Source organism: Vanacampus margaritifer, chromosome 2 (assembly GCF_051991255.1).
Source record: "Vanacampus margaritifer isolate UIUO_Vmar chromosome 2, RoL_Vmar_1.0, whole genome shotgun sequence".
NCBI classification, from domain to species: Eukaryota; Metazoa; Chordata; class Actinopteri; order Syngnathiformes; family Syngnathidae; genus Vanacampus; species Vanacampus margaritifer.
This window is the reverse complement of record NC_135433.1, coordinates 52876154-52896937: the sequence shown is the minus strand read 5'-3', so window position 1 is coordinate 52896937 and position 20784 is coordinate 52876154. Positions and strand designations below refer to the sequence as shown.

Below are 20784 nucleotides of genomic sequence, written 5' to 3'. Positions count from 1 at the left end.
TTTTCCACTTTTGTTAACAAGATATGAAAACCTAGAATTGTTTTTATTGTACATTTAGAACAGATATAAAATTTGTGATTAATCATTAGTTAACTAGTTAAGTCATGTGATTAATTATAATTAAAAAAAAAATTATAATTTATTTTCGCCCCAAATTTATTTTATTTTATTTTTTTAATGAATTTATGGCAGTGAATGAGTTAAAATTATAACACAAGAAACTGCAAAAAACAAGGACGCACTAACACACCAATTGGAATGAGACAAAAAAATTGTGTAGGATAAGAAGGGTCTATGCAGCCTAATATTGCATAGTCAACAAGCCGACTAAGTCAGGTCTGCTCCCAGTACATTGTCATGGGCTTTACATGAGATTAAAAATCAATAGGTATGGATCATTTAGCACAAACTGTACACCTTTCCTTTTAGTGACTAATGGAGCCTGTTGGGTGTTTTTGAAAAATGACAACATTAAAACCCATCACTTCCTTTTTTACCACATCCCCATGGTGAGTAAATTAAACCCATGTTGGAATGAGTTATAAAAAAAAAAGCATTTAGAGGGCTCTTTTGAATGATAACGGAAGAAGACTTAATAATGACAACAAATTAGCAATGACTGCCTTACTACATGCTAACAAGTTCAAAACTAAAACTGTAAAACTGTAGCATCACGCTAAAAGGGAACATTGACATAACTACGCAGCTGAAATTAGCCACTCGGAACATGTCACAGTGGAAGAAGAAGGACCCAACAGGGTCACATTGAAATTGTCAAGTTGCTAAGCCCTCTGGAGCACACAAGAAGGATAGTGCAAGGTTTTGTGCTGCAGGGCCGACTGTCAGTTGCTGTCATCACACCGTGTTGATGTTTTGTCAGGGCAAGGTGTCAGCTCGCGAGAAACAGGCCGATGAAAGGACGCTTTCTCACCGTCATGACGAGAATAGACATTCCGTGAGAAGCCAGGTAAGGTCTTGTTTCACTGCTAATAGGTATAAACGTAATCCACTGGTCCATCGGTCACGTTCATTTTTGTCTCCTGTGCGAGGCAAGACAATGAGATGTGAAATGAGCAAGCATTAAATAATCATGAAGTCATGAATTTAATAAAGGCTAGAGATAATATGGAGCATTACAGTTATTGTGTATTCCACTGGACTTTACGGTGTACCCAGAAGCAGCTGCTCATACTCAACCAGGAGAAATCTCATCAAATCTGTAGTTGAATTTTTTCAATGTTTTTCCTTTCTGAGGCAAGAGCAGACATTAAGTTGTCCTGTCAGTGACGTTGCAATCGAGCAGTGATAAACTAGTGAACCTGGCTGCTCGCGTCATCAGATATTTATGAAAGTACAGTTTCATTTTGTGGTGTAATATGGATGACAAGTGTAGTAATTATTATACTTTTTTTTTCCTCCTGAGCTCCCATTACAGCAGTGGTTCTTAACCTGGCTTCGGTCAAACCGTAGGGGTTCGGTGAGTCAGTCTCAGGGGTTTGGTGGAGGTCACGACAAACACCCAACTCAAATGATTCGTCATGATACGCCCCGCTTGGCCATCATTGGCTGCATGTGATCATGCTACATTGCTTGGCTTATGCGGTCAGTAGTCGATTTGTGGCTGATGTGATGGTATTATTGTAATTCCTTCATCCTAATTTATGTCAAGCAAAAAGTGGTCAGACAAATATGTGCAATTGAATTCACATGTATAATGGAACGTAGGGTGTTCCACAGAGTTCAATTCTGGGGCCACTACTGTTTTCATTGTGTCTGTTGCCCCTGGGTTCTATCTCTAACTCATTTGCTTCCAAAAACCTATTAAAAACATTCTGTTTTAATTAGTGCCATGGTCCCAAAAACGTATGTATGAGTTTTTTGTTTTTTTATGCTAGAGATACAGAAGGCTTTGATGCAGCCTCTAACCTGAAGCGGTAGTTTAAAGCAATGGTAGTTTTTACAAAAAAAAACGGCCAGCAGGCAGGTGGCAGCAGAGTATAAGAGATCAATCAGGGCTATGTTGCAACAAGCGCTTTTTGCCAGTGTGTTCAACAGGTTTGTGAATAATGATGAAACTTAGCTATATTCTATTGCTAATTGTTGCAAAATGGAAAAAGATACAAATATGCCTTTTTTCCTGATGAAAGAAGAGATTCTAATCTTTCTTTTGATACGTTCCATATTTTTATAGCAATAGAACACAATCTTCTGTAGGCCTTGCAAGAAGTCAAAATCCAGTAAAACAGCCGGAACAGAAGGGGATTGCTTCAGTGAAAATGGCTGGGAGTGAGTTAAAAAAAAAAAAACAGCGGGGGGTATTTTAAAAAGTGCTCGATAAATATAGAGTTAAGTTGAGTGATAGGAATCAGCATGGTTTGCAATGCCAAGTTGAGCAATTCTCGTCCAGCGCTACTAGCTATCTAGCAAAACTAAAGGAACACTTTTTTAACATGCATGGAGATGAAGAAGAATACGAACACAACATTTTCTGACTTCAAGATGAAGAGAGCCAGATTCGAAGAAAAGGTTACTACCCTTTATCTGTCTTGAATTTGAAAGAAAAATCATATTTTTCATTAAATAAGGGTTTGGTGAATGCGCAGAGGAAACTGGTCTTGGTGGGGTTCATTACCTCCAACAAGATTAAGAACCACTCCTCTACAGTCAACCTTTATTGCCTAATAGTTTTAAAAAACAAACAAACATTAAAGTCATGGTTAGAACTTAGTGTTTGGACCTTGGTTTTCAGGCATATTGTGATTTTTAGCCAATTACACTTTTGATATAACTTCATCTTTTGATGACAGATGCAAAATGGGTAGGCACTCCAGAGACCCAACGATCTGTATACAAGCAAAATTATTTTTTTCATAATGGTAGCATGGTATTAAACTGAGTGAGATAAGTGCTTACAATAGAAGAGTGGAAGAGGCTGAGTGAGTTTGTTTTGGATCGGAATACTGCTTTTCTATGTTTACTTCTAATCTGAAATGGTCTCGCTATAGTATCCCACTTCTGCAGCGGTTGCTGCCTCCCATATGTGATATGTGAAGAATGTGAGTGTGAGCTTGTCCTAACTGTGAGCGATGTGTCAGACGCCAACAGAACGTCAGCTGCGCTACAAGGAGAAGGTGACTGAGCTGAGGAAGAAAAGGAACACTGGCCTCAATAATGAGGAGAAGGACAAGTGCACGGTGTGTGGATGAGAAGTTTGCCTTCGCCCATTTGAACATCGAAGCATGTTTGTGATTATCCTCTAATTAGTCTGCCTTCACTGCTAGGATCACCGTCAGAGCCACGGGATGAATCGGGAGCCCCTGCTGGAGAACATCACCAGTGACTATGACCTGGACTTGTTCAGGAAAGCGCAGGCACGTGCCTCGGAGGACCTTGTAAGAGAGAAAACTCATCATCACCCTCCTCTTTGTGTCTGTTATTTGCCTCCTCCTCCTCCTCGTCCGCCCCTTCTTCCTCTTCTTCTCTCTTCCAGTCCGCACACCCTCCACTGCAGCCTCAGGAGGAGTCTGAAATATACTTGGTAGATGGAAAAATCCCTTTCAGTTATTCTGTGTCTGTTGTTTCTCCCTCTGTTCCGTTCCATCGAGACCCATTCACAAGTCACGTTATTTTGTTTTGACCCTTAAACGAGTCCCCGTTTCCGAAGGTAAACCGACATTAAATGTCTCGATTGGGGCCTTACTCGACACCTTCGAGTGTTGTCATTATGATAATAGTTTTAATCAGCGTTTCATTCATGTTGCGTAATCGAATCCAGCACATAGGTGCTACCTATCTTATTAAAAATATTACAAATATTGCAGCACACCTTGGATCTTTTTTTTCCTCATTGTAATAATTTAGTTTCATGATTTCACTTTATGCTAGTAGCAAACGAAGCCCTGATAGACTAGACCAGTAGTCACCAACCTTTTGGAACCTGACAGCTACTTCTTGCGTACTGATTACATAATGTGAAGGGCTTCCAGTCTGATACACGCTTGTGAAATAGCGCATTTCCTCACTTATCTCTAATTATATTCGATATGGTTGAGTACCGATACCAGGTATCAGTATCGGGCCAATACATGGCTTTATTTCAATGTATCGGTACTTGTAAAAATATAAATAATGCTATATTGGGATGTATAGGTCTTTCTTTAAAATGTTGGGGGGAGTGGGGAATCTAATGTACTAGTGGTATGGGTATAGGTGACTAGACTAGACTACAGTAATTTTTGGACTAAAAGGCACACCTGACTATAAGCCGCGCTAGCTAATTTTGGGGAATACTCGAGTTTGTTACACATTTAAGCCGCATCCAACTGTAAGTCGCAGGTGTTGAGTAGTCATACTGGTATCAGTCTGAAAGAAAGTGCTATCGAACACCCCTACATTTTTTGTATTTTAATGATATTCTTCTGTGTAAAGACACAGATCATGTTTAATTAGTATTTCTCACAATAATTGGCAACAATTATTTAACAAGGTATGAAACGTAAATATCAATATGCAACACTTAATTTCTATAAAGCTCACTCCTACATCATTCTAAGGAAATTACAATGGCCGGTCTCTGGCAAGCTATTTTAAAAGCAAGCCTATGGGCTACTCATGAACTTTGGGGTCAACCACCAAGTTGGTGACCACTGGAATAGACCCTTGAAATATTGGGATATTTGTTTAACTGTGCTCTATAGCAGAGGTCTCCAACCCTGGTCCTCAGGGACCGGTATCCAGCCTGTTTTCCATGTCTCCCACAGCCAACACAGGTGGAGATCGTTATCAGCCTTCTCCAGAGATTGCTGATTAGCTGATGATATGAATCACCTGTGTTGGCTGTGGGAGGCATGGAAAACAGGCTGGATACCGGTCCCTGAGGACCAGGGTTGGGGACCTCTGCTCTATAGTCTTCCTTCCCTCACTACAAACAGTTTCATTTGTTAATATAGCTAAGTGGAAATATGAAATAAAATCTGTATTATTTTTCAACTTAAAGGCAGCTCATTAAACTATTAACTATCTAGAAAACACACGAAACCAACAGTTGTTGTGACTTTCAGGTTTTCTCATATAGCACAGACAATTCCAGCAGACAGTTTTTTTTTAAATACAGTGGTGTGTATTTTAAAAAGTGTACTCATCTTCATCATTTTTCATTGTGCTGGGTGTTTTTTTTATGCCTGAACTTCTCATCTTCTCTGGTTAACAGAGCTCTTTTCCATTATCTCTTTTCTTCTCCCTCTTTTGTCACGGCAACCTATTTCCCTGTTCTCTCCTCCTATCATTTCCTTTCACTACCCATCTTCATTGTCACCCTCTTACCCTGGTCATTACAGGAGAAGCTCCGTCTGGCTGGCCAGGTGTCGGAGGGGAGCAACATGATTAAAATCATTGTGTTCGGACGCTACGAACTGGACACGTGGTACCACTCACCGTACCCGGAGGAATACGCCCGCTTGGGGAGGCTGTACATGTGCGAATTCTGCCTTAAGTATATGAAGAGTCAGACCATCTTGCGCAGACATATGGTAAGACTGTTTTTTTTGCGTGATTTGGATCAAACCTCATTTCGTAGGTCTTACAAAAAAATGTCTTAAATTACATCATTCCCACTAGCAAGCAGGTGTTTAGATGCTAATGTGTGACTCGCGGAACTGCTTACACTTAGCATAATAGGACAATATTAAGACATAATTCTTATGCACTAGGCCCCTTGATCCCCCTAGAATACGCACATAATATGAGTGCTGTGTAAATCGGATATACCACAACACTACAAGCTTGACATCATCAAAATACACTGATCAGTATTCACATGCAAATGAGTTCATGCCTTCTGATCATCTTAAGCCTACAGCCAATCTATAATTTCATTTCTTGTTTTTTTAGACTTTGGTTATAAATTTGTGTTTGTGTGAAAAAAGAAAGACCATACTATGATTGTTTACCTTTTTCACATTAGGCCAAATGTGTTTGGAAGCATCCTCCAGGTGATGAAATCTACCGAAAAGGCAATATTTCAGTTTTTGAGGTCGATGGCAAGAAAAATAAGGTATGAAAGGCTAACACAACCCCTCAAACGCTGCAGGAACCAAATCCTGTACACATCATCATATAAAAATTTTTACGTGTGCATTTTGTAAGGTTATTTGGAACAATTTATTTCAAACGTGTAAAAAAAAAAAAAAAGAAAGAAAGAAATACGTCAGATAAGTATATCACAGTTAAGACCGAAAAACTACTGGTGATTATGAATCAGTGAAAAAAGAACACATGTAATGGTTCAATTTACAAGGCTTAACAAATTTATTAGACCACCAACTACATTGATAATTAACAAATGGATGTTTTGAACCTAGCGCCCTCTTATTGGGTCCTCTCAGACTTTCAAGAAGAAATTGTGTAAAACAATGCACTAATCATGAAAGACTGTAATGATGCACATCAAATTAAACTGCACAACCAGGGCTAAGGAAATATATAAGACATTTTTACAACTAATTTAATTATCAACTATAGAAATCGGTATTGTGTCACACAGTGAAATAACACACAGTACTACATGCAAATACTACACAAGTGTTTTGGTGTTTTTTCACATTTGTGCCGTGTGCCATCTTCACTTACTTTTAACCAGTAACATATATTACATATTATTTTTACATCTGAACAAATCTCACAAGTGTTCCCTTTATTATGACACAATAATTATTCAAATAAACCTTGTGGTTGCAGAGATTTCCTCTTTTTATTTTCAGTATATAATACCCAAAAGCCTGAAAAACAGCTTAGGGCTTAAGGGTTAACCTCTGAAAAATAGCCTAAGGCTTGAAGAGCTCCGTTTTTGTCATACTTATATAAAGGTTCTCAATTTTCTATGCTAAAATATAATTATTGTAAACGCAATTTTTTAAATGTTGAATTTGCCAAAAAAACATGATAAAGACCTGTTATGATGATGATGATGATGATAAATCATAGTAGTAGTATTGTCTTACAACATGTTATGAATTTATCCAAATGTGCTCAATAACGTTTAAAATATTCTTTATTTACATAATGCAATATTAATCTTAATCATTAATTCTTAATTATAGTGGGGTAAATTGATTTTATAACACTGTTTTTCCGGCAGATTTTCTGTCAGAACCTGTGTCTGCTGGCCAAACTCTTTCTAGACCACAAGACTTTGTATTATGATGTTGAACCTTTCCTCTTCTACGTGATGACTGACGTTGACAACACAGGGTGCCATCTTGTGGGATATTTCTCCAAGGTAAAGTCCTTTCCTTTCACCATTTTGGGTTTAAATTTAGGTTGTTGGTTCTTTGTTGTGGGACTCCACTATAGTTACATTACATTAATGTTTGTGAAATACTTGGAAGCTAACCAAGCCAACAAATATACACACTAAAGCTAAGCCCACACAAGAGGTGTCCAGGCTGGTTCATTGTATTATTGCCACTAATGTTGGTAATCCCAATGACAGAGACACTAATCGATCACTAAAAATTGGTAAAATCCAGTGCACTTCTCACCGTTATGTATTTTTGCTGTATTGATGTGTATATCTGTCTTTGTATAGGAAAAAAACTCGTTCCTAAACTACAATGTATCCTGCATCCTCACCATGCCACAGTACATGAGGCAGGGCTACGGCAAGATGCTTATAGACTTCAGTAAGTATAAACTCTTGTTTTGTGTGTGTGACTGGGTGCACGTGTGTGGCTCTCGGATTCAGTAAACCACAAGAACACTAGATTCTAGCATGTTACACTCTTTTTTTTTTAAATATTTTATTTGTCCTTTCAGGTTACCTTTTGTCAAAAGTGGAGGAGAAAGTGGGCTCACCAGAGCGACCACTATCCGACCTGGGCCTTATCAGCTACCGCAGTTACTGGAAGGAGGTGCTGCTGCGGTACCTGAATAACTTTCAAGGGAAAGAGATCTCTATAAAAGGTCAGTAGTGGATGGCATTTTCCAAACCAGTGAAACCATTCTGGAACATTAGAGGGGGAAAAAAGATGGGTATAGTTGGTGGAAGTATGCAAAGTTACCACAAAAGTTGAGAATATTGTCTAGTAATTGATTTTTTTTTTTTTTTACAACTTGAATTTCTTTTTTTTTTTTAAACATCCATCCACTGTATAAATCCATTTCAACTTAAACGCAGAAAATTGAATTTTGAATCGCTGCTGCCACCTGAAACTGCATTTTCCCTTCTTCACATACACAACGCGCACATGACGTCACATCCGCACAACACACAAGTGAAAAAATTATGGCTGCAAATTCGCAAATACTGTTAGGGCTGGAGTCATTTAGGTTGTTATCTGCTACCCATCGACATCTTTTATCTTCATCAGTAGGTATGCGATAAAAAGCTACGTTACACCCAACTATTTATACAACCGACCGCACAGCAAGATATGACCATTTTTGAAGATAATGGATTAGATCGAGGACTATACGCTTTACGAGTTTCAAGGGTGTTAATGTAGGCAAGTGGCTCGTCCAGCGTCGCAGGAGAGGGCGTTCCTATCAGGGCTGTGACGTCACTTGTAAAAAGTCTATTGGCCAGAGGCTTCCAGGAGTTCTTATTTTAAACAGCTAATCTATGAATTAAAAAGTATTTCAGTCACAAATGGTCAAATAAAAAGGCTATTATAAAGATATTTTGGGGCAAATTGTTACAAAGTAACACTTTAATACAGCATTGCTTTTAGTTCTCAAGATAATGTCATCTTTATTTATAAGTAAATCTAATATACTATCTGTTATGACTGACCACTATGTCACTTGACATTTCACTGATTAAAAGTGATAAATAAGCATTTATGAGGCTGTATCTTTGTCAGATGTCAGTATGTAGGTATTATAAATGGTAAATGTACTCTCTACAAATGAAGTTTCACTGACTTGCTTTCATGAGGTAGTGATTTGTTGGAAAACTGTGAAAAGGTACATTTAGAGAAGTGATACCTAGGGTCTCCAGTGCTGCTCAGAAGCTTCTATACAGTATATCTGAGCTGGAATTCTGGTCTCCAAAAAAGACTATCCACCATCACCCACTCAGCAGGACCAGGATGTCCCTGCGTATATGCATATGGCTTTAATGTATTCAAGGTCTGCACTTTAAACCAGTAGTCATTCTGTTGTTAAAAATCCATCAATCTTTGATTCTCAAAACACAAAATGTAGAACTGAAAAACAGTAAATACATTTTACCGAAAAATTTAACCCTGAACCAACAAGCTCACATGCACCTGCCTTTTTGTTTAAGTCACGGAAATCATTGTATGAAGTATTGTTTTTGTTTTTACAAAACAACAGTCGGACACTGCTAAAGTGAGCTCATCCATTTTGCTGAATAGCCCACTGTGTAGCATGTCCTGCGTTCATTGGTTCATCAATGAAACCTTCGCTGATTGGTTGAAGCCCCGGCGACAGCCACAAAAGTTTAACATGTTTCAACTTTCTAGTAACAAACTCACCAAATAAGCCACTCTCCTCGCTTCTTCCTCCAAGCAATCTTCTTTTTGGCTCGGTCCCGGTACATGTAACTCGCCGTGTCGTACAGCTCCAGGTTTCTGAAAACCGCGACGATCAAGCTATCCTCTATTGCTATGCTAAACATTTTGCAACCGCATCCTGTGTTTTTTTGTTTTTGTTTTTGAGAGTGAGCTCAGTATTGTTTTTCTTTTTCTGTTTTTGTGTGTGTGTGGATATGTGCGTGAGTGTGTGCTCATTAATTCACCTAAAACCTATTAAAAATCCCATACCCTTCACCTAAACCGAATACTTCAGAATCCCGCTAGAGTCTTGAAGTTGTCAGAAGACCCAAGGAAGGATCAAAGAAAAGTGAAATCCAGCACCGACCAGACATCACCTACTACCCAACCGGGTTACCAACCAGAGTCTTTCACCAACCCCAGAAACATCTAGATTCCAACAAATTAGGGAGACCAAAGGAGAGACTGAGGAAAGGAAGGAAGGATAGATGAAGCAGAGTGAGATCCACAGACATCAGCTTCCACCGATTCAACGACCAGAGGAAGAAGCAGATTGTGTTTGAATTTCGGTAGATGCTGGTGTGGTGGATGTGGCATGCATGAAAACCTCCACCAAAGAGGGGAGCCGTCGACCCCGGCCAGGACAGAGCCAGCACAACCGCCCCAGGGCCCCCAGCCCACGGCAGCGCCAAGGCACAACCACCAGGCCCCGCAGAGGCCACCGGGCGGAGAGGAAACCCAGGAGCGCAACCCCACCCCTGCACGGCCTGCGCCCCAAGCCCAACGCAGCAGAACACAGCCCCTGCTACTCCCACGAAAATTAAAGAATCATTGAGTATAAGAAAATTATCCAACCTTCATGCGCTATGATGCGTTCTCAGCTTAAGTTTCTTCCAGCAAAACAATTCTCTTAATAATCCTTTGCCTTTTTTCGTTCCACTCTACTGTTAGCCTTTTCAAATTCTTCATCTAGTCGCCGTCTCCTCTCACTCAAACCATCCATCCACGCTAAGTACTGTACATAAAAAAGCAGAAAAATCGGCAACCGCCACAAGTTTTTCCTCGTTGTTGTGATTTTTGCAGCGCTATGCTTGGGTGACGTCACAGAAACCGTCTTAAGGCGAATCTCGTGACTTGCGAGTCAGCCTTCATATTCTTCATCTAAACGCCGTCTCTCACTCAAACCGTCCATCCATGCCAAGAACATAAAATAAAAAGCAGATAAAAACAGCAACCACCTAAAGTTTTTCTCTTTCCTCATTGTTGTGATTTTCGTCGTGCGCTGCTTGGGTGACGTCACGGGAGAAACCGTCGCACGGCGTTTACGTGTTGATCGAAACTTGCGACGTCGCGAAATGGATTGTACTCCGCAGTGGAGACACAGCCACAAGCGGGCCGGCTGAGAGGACGGTTCCTGTGAAAGTCCCTATCCCCCGCCCCATACTCGAACGTCCTGCGGTGGAAACGTGGCTATTGACTACAATGCAATCGCGCCGCCGGAAACGCCTCCTCGACTGTTGGTCTGAACGTAGCATAGGAAATTAATTGAGAGCGAGCGACGTCGCCTCCCGTGTGCAGTGCCCAAAATGCTCACATTTTGGGGGTGATGGATTGGAGTTCTCCAAGCAATGTCAAATGTAAACTTGGATAGTTGGCATCCTCTGAGAAACGGATTTTGTGATTGTCATGAGCATTTATATTAATGAACCACAAATACACTCACATTACCTGAAGATGTTTTGGGTATGAGACAACACATCATTGACCCACTTGGCTTCTATTGTGTGCCACGCCTGATGAAGTTCAGAGATTTTGCATGCTTTTATTTATATTGTTGAAAATTTGTATTTGGACGTGGCAACCATGATGCGGCTATTATGCAAACCTGAACACTTTTCTTTGTCTTCGGTGTCTACTAGTTTGATGTAATTAAAGTGCAAGGATGTATTATTGTCTTTAGAATGAAAACATTTAAAAACAGGTACGTATTTATATACATTTTTCACATGGTAGGGTAAAGTAAGATCTGAAGATGAGTTTTAAATTAGCCTTCAGGCTAATCACGCTCTAAATCAGGGGGGGCACACTCGGTCCTTGAGGGCTGGAGTCCTGTAGGTTTTGAATGTTTCCCTTCTCCAACACAGCTGACATATGATCAGCTTATCAGCAAGCTCTGCATAAGCTTGGTAACGATCCTGTTGATTGGAATCAGCTGCCTTGCAGCAGGGAAACCTCCAAAACCTGCAGTACGCCGGCCCTTGAGGACCGTTTTCCCACTTCTGCTCTAAATGGTTACTGTTAGCTACAAACATTATAAAAAAAAAAATACATCAAACTCTTTGTCTGATCCACACTGCAAGACTGTGTGTGTGTGTGTGTGTGTGTGTGTGTGTGTGTGTGTGTGTGTGTGTGTGTGTGTGTGTGTGTGTGTGTGTGCGTGCGTGCGTGCGTGCGTGTGTGTGTGTGTGTGTGTGTGTGTGTGTGTGTGTGTGTGTGTGTGTGTGTGTGTGTGTGTGTGTGTGTGTGTGTGTGTGTGTGTGTGTGTGTGTGTGTGTGTGAGGAAATTCTAGCGACATTTATGAGGTCTGGGTAAATAACTCTCAACTTGGTTGTGGCCTTGTCATCTCTGATCCCAGCACGGTAGGGTAAATATTGTGTGACATTTTTATTCTCAGCGAGTCTCTGTGGGTTTGCTCTCAGCGATGCCTTCACATATTGCTTATTGAATATAATGACCCATCACATGATTGTATTGAAAAGTGTTATCATCTTTCTTTTGAGACCTTCAAACCTTTTCTGTGCAACTCTTAGATTGTTTGGGAATTTGGCTGAATTTTCTTGTCATGGTACGGTAATTTCTTCCAAGGTCTTTCTGCTTTGCGCTACATGGTTTCATGTCTTTATCCAAGGCACACAAACACATCCCCTTTTCTTTTTGTGGGCTTAGTGTAATGTCTATAGGGAATGTTAGTGCTACTGATGTGGAGCGCTTTAGCCGATGGTAGAAATGGCCTTTTGAATTTTCCACTTCCTATTTCCGGCTTATATTTGCACTTGTTCGATGGATGGGACTCTTTATTAAGAGTTCCGACTTCATGTTAAATGCATGCCACGCTCTCTGCCTTCAACTTGTCACTGTAGAAAGGTTATGCGTTCTGCAGCCGCTATTTCCTGCACCAAACCAATTTCACGCATATAAGCAACCCGTCGGTGTTATTTGTCCATTTTCTGGCTTTTTTTATGTTTTTCTGTGTTTCATCAAAGAAAAAGCATTTGAAAAAAAATGCACTAGGTACCTGACATTTCACCGGGATTGTTAGAAAAATGTGGAAGTTCAAAATGGCGCCATGCTGCAATTTACAATTATTGCAAACAGGAGGGAAAGATTCACTCGAAATTCTTGTAATAATGCCCGATTTTGGCTCATTGACTCCCGTTATAAATCACAGTTTTTGATATGCTGTAAACCTGATGTGTTATAATGCATTTTCCCTGATTATTGATGCAATCGCTTCTTTGACGAGTCATAAACATGAAAATAGAGGAATTTGTGTGTTGAGTGTTAACCCCCAAAATCCACTAGGTGGCGCCATAGGCTAATAAATGAATTTGCTTGTGCAAAGCCCGCTGCAGATTAGTCAAAATGAATGAGATAAAAACGGTTGGCATTACAAAAAAGTTTGGTGTTGATGTGTCTGAGCTCACTTTCAGTCTATTTGGGCATGCATATTTACAGGTGTGCACAAGAAAATACAAAGGTACTGCCGACAAATGCAAAAAAATCCACTTGTAGATTGTTATTGTTTGAATTTCAACTCTTACTGGTTGGGTGTTGGAATTTCTTTACTCTTATTGGTTCTGGGCATTTTTGAATTTGTTGTTCTCGCGATGATCACCACTTCACATTTCTTTCACCACAACTGGTAGCAATGGCTAGAAAGATGGTATTGGAGGACGCGATTCGGCTCGTTTTAGAAAGTACTAATTCCGAAGAAGAATTTTATTCGGACGCTAGTTCGGAGAGCTCGGAAGAGGTTGAAGAGTCTACTCTTGGACTTTGATTGTCGGAAGAGGATGATGACGATGAATACGGAGATGAGCATGACGAGGTGTGTGAAGTGGACTCAGATGATCGCGGAGGTGAGAGCGAGGGGTGGGGGTGGGGGGCGGGAGATGAACACGACGGGGAGGCAGAGGATGATGAAAATGACGCCGATCAGGGCAAAGAAATTAGTGAGTGTCTCTCAAAAAAAAAAAAATTATGGTCTCCTACTCACGAAGTGGCCACACATTATTTCCCCCATCCCATTCCTAACCCCGGGCCAACCCTCTACGCAGTAGCCAGGATCAGCAGCCCTGAAACTGCATTAGATTTATTTTTCCAACTAGGGCATCATACAGCGAACCATAAGAAAAACTTCAAGCGGCTCGAGGAACTAGGCAAGGCTCTAATTTGGCCTGAAATTTTGAAACTGGAAGCAAAGCCTGTTGCTTAAGGCTTGGTGGAGCATGCAGAGCAGCGTGCTGGGCCCCCGTCTAATCGCAAACAATGTGGCCTTTGCACAAAGCCACTTGGGCTTCAAACGTTTTGCGCAAAATGTGGAACTTACATTTGCAAAAAAACACATCAAGACCCATTGCATGAAATGTTAAATGAAAAAAAAAAGTAGTTCTGGTGTTTAGTTAGTAGTAGTTATTCATTTCAGTAACTGGTGTTTCATGTTCATGAATTCTGCATATTTGTTCTAAAGTGTTACTCATAAATTCTGTCATCAAAATCAGTTATTGTGACTTTGACCTTCTTATTCTAAAGAAAAACATATATTGTTACGACTTATTCAAGGATTTAATTATGTCATATGAAATATTTTACTTAGATTTATATCTATCCATAATATATATATACAGCATAGTTAGTTTTGCTGTTAGCATAATACTGCTATTATTGTCCATTGGGGCGTAAAAATAAAAAAAAAACTATATATGTATGATAGGTCTGATGCCACTGAACATTTTGAGCAGTTGAAAGTGGAAAAAATATTCATAAATGACTAAGTTATCACACTTCAAAGCAAAAGCCTGATTTGGGACAAAATTACAAGAATTTTGTGCTATTCAGAAAACTGCCATTGTGTAAAAACTGGACATGCATAAAAAAATTATATTGTTATGACTTATGGTCTTATTCAAGCCTCTAACTATGTCATATAAAATATCCGAATTTGAATTTTTATATATATATATATATATATATATATATATATATATATATATATATATATATACACACACACACACACAGGCAGCATAGTTAATTTTGCTGTTAGCATAATACTGCTATTATTGTCCATATGGGGGCATTGAAAAAAAAAAAACTATATATGTATAGATAGGTCTGATGCCACTGAACATTTTGAGTGGTTGAAAGTGGAAAAAAATATTCACAAATGACTATGTTATCACACTTCAAAGGAAAAGTCTGATTTTGGCAAAAATTACAAGAATTTAATCAAAACAAAATAACGGGCACGGGATAAGCAAGCGCAGTGTCATCCGGCATCATCTGTAATAATGTGCGGCACAGCAAACCACCAGCACATCTCAGAAACTACACCTAACGACTCCAAGCCTCAAATTTGGACTCCTCTTGAATTTCACTCTAATCCACAAAGTCTTGCTTCCATCAGCTCTTACATGGACAGCAGCTGCCATAAGTGATCACATTTCTCTGCCTGACGCTCTGTGACTAAACTCCCCCACTAGTCTTCATGTTACTGTAAAATGGCGACGTACCTGTGATGTGAAAGTGCCCAAGCCAACTTGCTTGCATGTAGACGACATTAAAGTTGGCGAGGTGTGAACATCTGGTAAATAGAAATTGAGTGTGCAATATTGGTTGACACAAAGACATAGCAAAAAATGAAGGAAGCTACAGCAATGTATGTCAACTTCTCTTGAGTTTGCTCAAGCAACCCTGAAGGCCACTTTCTTGATTGTATTACTTGTTTTGTAAAATGGCATACTCATCCTCAATGTTTTATTTTTTTACTGTCAGAAATCAGCCAGGAGACTGCCGTGAACCCAGTGGACATCGTGAGCACGCTGCAGTCCCTCCAGATGCTCAAATATTGGAAGGGGAAACATTTGGTTTTAAAACGACAGGTAGGGTTGATCACTCGAATTCAATAGGAATTTTCTATATGGACCCATTATTTGATTATTGTCACTTGTAATATTCTGCAAACCTAAGAAGATTTACCATTTTATTTCAATAGATGCATCAAGATGGCGGAAAAAACACTACTTTTTTCACTAGCCTGTCTAAATGAAGCTCTGCAACATAGTTCTTTGGCGCGAGTGATGGGAAAATGAAGCTTCATGACGCACTTGGGATATTTTACTTCTAGAGGGTGCTCTTGGTTTTAAGATAAAGTCTAGTGCAATGGAATTAAATTGATTACATTTCCAATTCATCTTTAAACCAAGAGTACCATCTAGAGGAGTCAAAGATATCACAAGTGCTTTATGAAGCTTCATTTGACCATCACTCCTTGGCATCAAGATTTTATTAGGCAATGCTTTGGCCTGAGTACAAGAACAACAAATAAGTGAATGTTCTAGCATTTAAATAAGAATAGGGAAATGAAAGAAAATCTCAAATATGCCCTGCCGTGAATAGCAACAAATCCGTGAGTCAATTTTTTTTTATAATTGAATAAAGATCCCACAAATTGGTGATGGGAGTACTGTTTTCAATGAGACAAATAGTGGCGTTTTACCCTTAAAATTAAAAACAATGCAAAACAAGTTTACTCGCGCATAAGCGACCAGTAAATTAGCAGTTTTTTTGTATCTATTTATTTATTTTTGATAGTTTTTCTTGAATATCTTTTGTTGCTGACAAACCTGTGCTCCAAACCTGTCGTAGGACCTTATTGATGACTGGAAAGCCAAGGAACGCAAGCGTGGTACTGGCAAGTCCATCGACCCCACAGCCTTGAAGTGGACGCCGCCTAAAGGGACGTAGGGGAGCGTCTTTTCACACTCCCACTCAGAAAGCAGTCACATCCTCTTCTGCACTCTGACAAGCACACACACACAAAATATTCACAATCGCACTCTTGTTTAAAAACGCTTCCAGCGGTCAAGGTATTGCACTCACTCCAATTGCAACAAACAACATATATGTTGCCTTTTCGGCTTATGCTTATTATTGACCCATAATACATTCTCTGGTGGTCTCCCTTGAATGGTTGTCAGCCTGAATAAGAACGTATGAAAAAATGTAGCAGGCAGTTATAGGATGTTTGAAGGATCACTGCTTATGTGTCAACCTGTTACATGTATTCCTTGACCTCTTTGGCATATAACATGCACTATTAATGAACTCTTTTCCAAAACAATATAAACTCTATTATATATTGGATTATTCTGGTTTATTTATTACTCAGACAGACCTTAACATTTTACAAACTTATTTTGTCCTTTTCTGAAGATGTTTAAGAAAATAGAATAGTCTGGACACAATGAACGGCATAGCAAGACTGATGTTATGTATTTGATTTTGGAAAAGACTGCTTCAATTACACTGTTGTCAAGACAGCACAATGCAGTTAGAAATAGATAACATTCTTAAGAATAGGAACTATAACCTGAAATCAGCCTGACTGAGCTCTGACTGGAAAATACTTGAAAATAATCGTTGAGACAAAATTCCGCATTTTATGGATCTTGTTTGAAAAGATTCAGGTGAAAACTGGCCAGATTTATGTAAAAAGAGCGCTATTAAAAAAAGTAGGAATTGTGTAACAAATGAATGCATGCCAGATATTTCAACCTGTCACACCAGTTAAGCTATAGCTGCCATTGGCCTTATTTGGACTATTCTATATCTTTAATTTAAGAAGGGACCTGCCTTGATTTATTTTTGTGTTCCTCTGCGTCACCAACAGGGCATACAGTATGTGAGATTTTCAATATTTTTTTTTTCACCCCTTTAATGTTCTCAATATTTAATCATTTTCTACCTCTTTAGGTTTCACCACTGTATAAATGTTGAAATATTTCATGTTAAGACGTTCGATCCTGTTGATTTCAATTGTGTTATTTATGTTTTAAAGATGTGTGACATGTGGGGGGGAAAACACAATATTCTTCCATATGAATAGAAATATTTATGTAACAATACATTTAGAATGGGAATTTCTTGAAAGCTGTAGGGGAAAGTCATTTACATTTGTAGGTTTATCTGTTATCCTGTAAAACTGGACTTCCACTGCTAGTTCAAGTGCCGTGTTCCAAAAGAAAGCCTTATACATTATTTTCCCATTTACATGTTCATTTTAAGTAAAACAGGGTATTTGATCTGCGTGTTCACGCTGCACTGATATTATTAATAGCTATCTGATGAACATGTTTGATTTTTATCGACATTCGAAGGAGGCCTGATTCAGATTTGAAGATATGCGATTACATGTTGTTGATTTTTAGTATTTACACTGCCATGTCGCATATTCGAATTGTGCCACTCGACAGCAAAAAAGCAGAACCTCACTGTGTAAATCCAGCCTGAAGAGTCGACTTAAATCATGTCATAAATATATAGTCTGACTCTTTCCTGTTATTGGTGATGCAAAGAATACTGTATGTGACTGAAACAAGCTGACTGTTCTTTTCTAAGTTTGTTTCAGTAAACATTTTGTATTTTTGTCTTTAATTGACTGGCGCTGCACACAGACTGATTTTGGATGAACATACAATTATGTTGGGACAATTCGAAATGAGTTATTAAGAGGTTTATTAATACAGCCCACAAGCTAGCAGTTAGCAGATTATCCTATTCTAGCCTATTTAGCATGAGACTTGTTGACGTTTCAGGCCTCTTTGCAAATGCTCCTTAGAAACAAATGGTGTCGGGATATTATAGCCCTTGGTGAACTAGCAACATGTTGCACTAATGACACAAAACGTAACATTTTTACGTTGTTTATTCTCGGAGTTGTTTCCAGTGTTAATGCTAAGCTACATTTGACTGTTTAGTGGTACCTTCCATTGTCTTGACATTCTGTATTGGATGTTTTTTTGAATGTATTTTTTTTTAACCCCAACGATCATGTGCGTACGCGTTGCCAAGGCTGAAGTGCGTTTATTGGAAAGTGCATTTTTCAAGAACTATCTATAAAGTTAGATGAACACAATGCATACAGTACAGTAGAAGGGAAGTTTTGTTGTTTTATTTAGAACATCGTACAAATGTACCTGTTGGTCTCTGTGCCTCTCAATTAGTAGCCTATTCAGTGAGCCAATGGCAGCTATGGACCATTAGTTTTAGAAATACTTACAGTATTGAGGACATTAACAGATCTCGAGTGAACTTTTCCAAACAGCACCATCGATGTCATCCCGAATCTCAAAGAACCTTGCTCCGTATTTATAGTGACACAAAGCAGGCAGCAGCAGTGAAACATAGCTTAGCATCCAACATGTAGCTCTGTTGTGCTTTTGTGTTAGCGTCCACCTTTTGCTTCCTCTTCAATAAACACATAATGAGGTTTCTGTGGCGTGATGTTTATACGACAGACTACGGCAGCAATGTGCATGCAAGAGAAGATCTGACATATTTAATGCAAATATTATATTTTTGAAAGTGGCCGGAAAAGGTGAAAGAGTATCATCTGGATGCTCTGCATAGATCATTTTCCACTATGTTGATTGTACGGCAGCATTTAAAAAAAAAAAGAGAAAAAAAAGCAAGAACACAGAATCAAGACATTTTTAACAAATTACCTTTAATTAACAATGCAATGTGCTGCACGCCATGTATCTTAACACAATGTCCTGTTGATAAACAACATACAGTAGTTCCATTGAGACACTAATGGCAATGATACGTTACAGAATTGAAACAAAAACTTGGTGTGTTGCATCTTCAATACGAGTAGGATTTCCACTCTTCTTGCAAATCTGCGAGAACACAACAGGAATAAACGGATATATGTTGATAAGAGCAGGAGATGAGGTAAGAACAAATACATCAACCATAACGGAGGAAAAAAGTGAGTGACCTCTTATTCATACCTTCATCTAAACTTCTTCTCCCCATGAGTCCTACAAACATCTCCCCTTTGTTTCCTGCTCAAGAGAAAGAAGTGAGTTGAAAGAAAAAGATGAATAGTGAAATAAAACCGATAAAGCTGTACAATAACATTACTTTTCCTGTCCAGACTCATCGGATGCGATACCCCTGGAAGATAAGAGGCATGCAAATGAGAACAGCATAAAATGTGTGAAATATGCCTACAGTAAAACAATACACTAAAAGGCGCTTTGTGTAATCCCCGGAAGCACTATTATATTATATTATTTATTACGTATTTTTATGTGTTTGTTTACCCAAGCTCCGTCCCATCAGGCCATGGAACTGCTGTGCTTTAGAGCGCTTGATGAGGTCTGCCAGACGGATGGTTATCCCCCTTTCTAGTGGGTAGTCCTACACACACACAACACATGCACACACAGTGGGCAACAGAACAATTTACATGCGACCGTGTTGACCAAACTCCAAAGTGAACTTAATACAGGTACATACAGAAATGTCAGTGGAGCTGTCTAGTGCTGAACCTGAAGATCATTGTGTGAATTGTAAAGGGGTTCAAAATGCGCCTAAAATTCCTCTAAGCCCACGTAAATGATCACTAAGCTGCACAGTACACACTGCATCCAATTCAGGTTAAAAAATAATAATAAAAGGTGAAGTGTAATGTCTGTTCTCTAAGTGCACACTTGTTGCATTACTACAAAAAGCTGTCGAAACGTTGTAGAAGAATAAATGCATACTGATGGAATTTCGGTAAACAAAATTTAATACAATTGCAAGATTTTAGACTCAAATATTTTTGGTAAAATTGTATGTGCTTTTCAGTTGTCTATTTTGTAGCAACTGTCCTCCCTAGTTGAATGAACAAAATAATTGTTTTTTGTTTGTTTGATGAAAATGTTCCTATCAAGTGTTACCTGCCAGTTTTCCAAGCTCCACACCTCCCTGCCCTCCTCCTGGCTGGTGAGCGGACCTCCCAGTGGGCAAAGCGACTGTGTCAGCACCACCAGCAGCACAGTCGCCAACTTCCGCGCGTCCATGCTGACTTGAAGGCGCTGGTGGGAAAACTCAGAAGTCAAAGCGGCCCGAATTATGAACGAAAAGGTGCTTTTTGTGTAAGTTGATCCAGAAGGAGCTTGCACCTTTATAGAGCAGCTCTTGCTCCTCCCCACCTCC

At 39.3% G+C, this 20784-nt stretch overlaps 2 protein-coding genes across 5 annotated transcripts in view; one reads left to right on the top strand and one right to left on the bottom strand.

Annotated features, from left to right (window-relative positions):
* LOC144043131 (histone acetyltransferase KAT7-like) overlaps positions 1–19065 on the top strand; it is a 27021-nt gene extending 7956 nt beyond the window's left edge. For 2 of the 4 annotated variants that reach the window (XM_077556375.1, XM_077556377.1), the window contains exons 6-16: positions 881–967; positions 3096–3194; positions 3282–3392; positions 3491–3538; positions 5337–5528; positions 5963–6052; positions 7136–7276; positions 7586–7679; positions 7813–7959; positions 15568–15674; positions 16441–19065. In XM_077556375.1, the coding sequence (XP_077412501.1) occupies positions 881–967; positions 3096–3194; positions 3282–3392; positions 3491–3538; positions 5337–5528; positions 5963–6052; positions 7136–7276; positions 7586–7679; positions 7813–7959; positions 15568–15674; positions 16441–16539 (1215 nt within the window). In that variant the 3' untranslated portion in view covers positions 16540–19065. The remainder of the gene's footprint in view (positions 1–880; positions 968–3095; positions 3195–3281; positions 3393–3490; positions 3539–5336; positions 5529–5962; positions 6053–7135; positions 7277–7585; positions 7680–7812; positions 7960–15567; positions 15675–16440) is intronic. The other 2 variants (XM_077556378.1, XM_077556379.1) reach the window with 2 other exon arrangements.
* tac4 (tachykinin precursor 4) lies at positions 18922–20784 on the bottom strand. The gene is made up of 5 exons (XM_077556380.1): positions 20526–20784; positions 19905–20001; positions 19723–19755; positions 19590–19643; positions 18922–19475 (listed from the first exon to the last, which is right to left on the bottom strand). The coding sequence occupies exons 1-5, from the start codon at positions 20646–20648 to the stop codon at positions 19441–19443; spliced, it is 342 nt and encodes a 113-aa protein (XP_077412506.1). The 5' UTR covers positions 20649–20784; the 3' UTR covers positions 18922–19440.